Below are 2,869 nucleotides of genomic sequence, written 5' to 3' on the forward strand. Positions count from 1 at the left end.
AGCGCTCTGCTGTTTTAAAAAACCTGCCAATAATGCTAGTCGGAGATCATTTAAACGACAGGAGCGCTCTGCTGTTTTCAAAAATCTGCCAATAACACGAATCAAAGATTCTCTAGACGACAGGAGCGCTCTGCTGTTTCCAAAAACCTGACAATAATGCGAGTCAAAGATCCTTTAAACGACAGGAGTGCTCTGCTGTTTTCAAAAACCTGCCAATAACGCGAATCAAAGATTTTTTAGACGACAGGAGCGCTCTGCTGTTTTCAAAAACCTGCCAAAAATTTTAGTCAAAGATCCTTTAAACGACAGGAGCGCTCTGCTGTTTTCAAAGACCTGCCAATAACGCGAATCAAAGATTTTTTAGACGACAGGAGCGCTCTGCTGTTTCCAAAAACCTGACAATAATGCGAGTCAAAGATCCTTTAAACGACAGGAGCGCTCTGCTGTTTTCAAAAACCTGCCCATAATGCGAGTCAAAGATCCTAGTTTAGACGACAGGAGCGCTCTGTTGTTTTTACAACCTGCCAATAACGCTCATCAAATATCTTTTATATGACAGGAGCGCTCTATGTTTTCAAAAACCTGCCAATAACACCAATCAAAGATTCTTTAGACGACAGGCGTGCTCTGCTGTTTTCAAAGACCTGCCAATAACGCAATTCAAAGATCCTTTATACGACAGGAGCGCTGTGTTGTTTTCACAACCTGCCATAACGCTCATCAAATATCTTTTATATGACAGGAGAACTCTTCTGTTTTTAAGAATTTTCTGCCTAACATTCCAGTCAAAGATCCTCTATACGAGGCCCTACCTGCAAAAACACTAATCAAAGATCATCTATGTTGTTTTTACGAATCTGCATGTTTGGCGTGTCTTTTTGAAAGTGCAATGTTCTCTTCCACATGACATAAATGCCACAAAAGAAAAGAGTCTCTGGTCCCAGCAAGGGATTGTGGTCCAGGAAGGGGATGATGGCAACTAATCTTTCCTTGACTTTGGTCGGGTCTTCTTCTTTTTTTTCTTTTCCGTCAGGCATGTGGACGGACACACTGCCACTAGCTGCATCTGTGAGGGGTTGGAGGCGGAGAGTTTGTAAAGGTCACGAGGTGAAGTAGGAGTTTTGCATGGAGTAGAGACGGTCGATGGGGTTCCCCACTCGCCCCGCCAGGAGGCCGCCCTCCCCGCTGGCCAGGAGACAGTCGCCGAGGTGACCCAGGCTTCCGTCGCTGTCCAGGTCGTGGAACACCGCCTCGGAGTCTGCCAGCGCAGAGGAGTGATATTACAGCGATATCATCGCTCGCTGAGTCAGCACTTGCCAAATAAGTCTGATACTCTGATATATTTACATTGGATAATTCAGTGTATTAAAAGCTCTATATACATGTGATGTTAGATAGATAGATAGATAGATAGATAGATAGATAGATAGATAGATAGATAGATAGATAGATAGATAGATAGATAGATAGATAGATAGATAGATAGATAGATAGATAGATAGATAGATAGATAGTGCTTTATTGATTCCTTCAGGAGAGTTCCCTCAGGAAAATGAAATTATTTTTATTTTTAAATTTTTTAAATTATTTTTTAGATATATACTACAAGTTACTACTACCTCTAATAATGTTCATACATTAATTACAGTATATGTTTATTTTAAGAATATATATCAGGATATCATATACGTATATATATATATATATATATATATATATATATATATATATATATATATATATATATATATATATATATATATATATGTAAAATATTATTTTAAATATATACATTTATTGTGTGTATCTATTCATTTCTTAATATGATAAATTTACAGTATACTTTTAATTTTAAGAATATATACATATATATTCTTAAATCTATACTCTTAAACTATCATATATAATTATAATATACTGTATTATTAAAATATTACTTTAAACATGTTTATTTTGTGCATTTATTCATTTATTGATCAAATAAATTATTTACAATATATGTTTAATTGTAAGAATACATATATATATAAGTATAATATACATAATTATGATACCGGTATACTATATTATTAAAATATTACTTTAAATTAATGTTTATTGTGTGCATTTATTCATTAATTGATCAAATACATTTACAGTATATGTTTAATAAAAAATAAAAACATATATATATATATATATATATACATATATATATATATATACACAGTATATCATGTATATGATTATAATATAGTGTATTATTAAAATACTACTTTAAATGTATATTTATTGTGTGCATTTATTAATTTCTTGATAAAATAAGTGAAGTGAAGTGAAGTGAATTATATTTATATAGCGCTTTTCTCTAGTGACTCAAAGCGCTTTACATAGTGAAAACCCAATATCTAAGTTACATTTTTAAACCAGTGTGGGTGGCCTGGGAGCAGGTGGGTAAAGTGTCTTGCCCAAGGACACAACGGCAGTGACTAGGATGGCGGAAGCGGGAATCGAACCTGCAACCCTCAGATTGATGGCACGGCCGCTCTACCAACCGAGCTATACCGCCCACCAAATAAATGATTTGCAGTACATGTTTAATTTTAAGAATATATATCAGTATATCATCTATATGTATAATTATATATGTATATGTATACAATTATTGTGTTTATTTATTAATTTCTTAATATAAATTATTTAAAGTATGTTTATCTTTAAGAATACAGTATATATCAGTGATAATATCACCATATATATATATATATATATATATATATATATATATATATATATATATATATATATATATATATATATATACACACATTTATTCTGTGGATTTATTCATTTCTTAATAAAATAGATTATTTACAGTATGTTTAACTAA

General features: G+C 32.5%; 1 protein-coding gene across 1 annotated transcript in view; it reads right to left on the reverse strand.

Moving 5' to 3' along the window:
- Positions 1-298: 298 nt before the first annotated feature.
- The window catches only part of lmx1al (LIM homeobox transcription factor 1, alpha-like), a 69,421-nt gene continuing 66,850 nt past the window's right edge, over positions 299-2,869 (reverse strand). Inside the window, exon 9 of the mRNA XM_062049930.1 lies at positions 299-1,258. Coding sequence (XP_061905914.1) covers positions 1,101-1,258 — 158 coding nt within the window. The 3' untranslated portion in view covers positions 299-1,100. The remainder of the gene's footprint in view (positions 1,259-2,869) is intronic.

The sequence above is a fragment of the Entelurus aequoreus genome, linkage group LG06 (assembly GCF_033978785.1).
Source record: "Entelurus aequoreus isolate RoL-2023_Sb linkage group LG06, RoL_Eaeq_v1.1, whole genome shotgun sequence".
NCBI classification, from domain to species: domain Eukaryota; kingdom Metazoa; phylum Chordata; class Actinopteri; order Syngnathiformes; family Syngnathidae; genus Entelurus; species Entelurus aequoreus.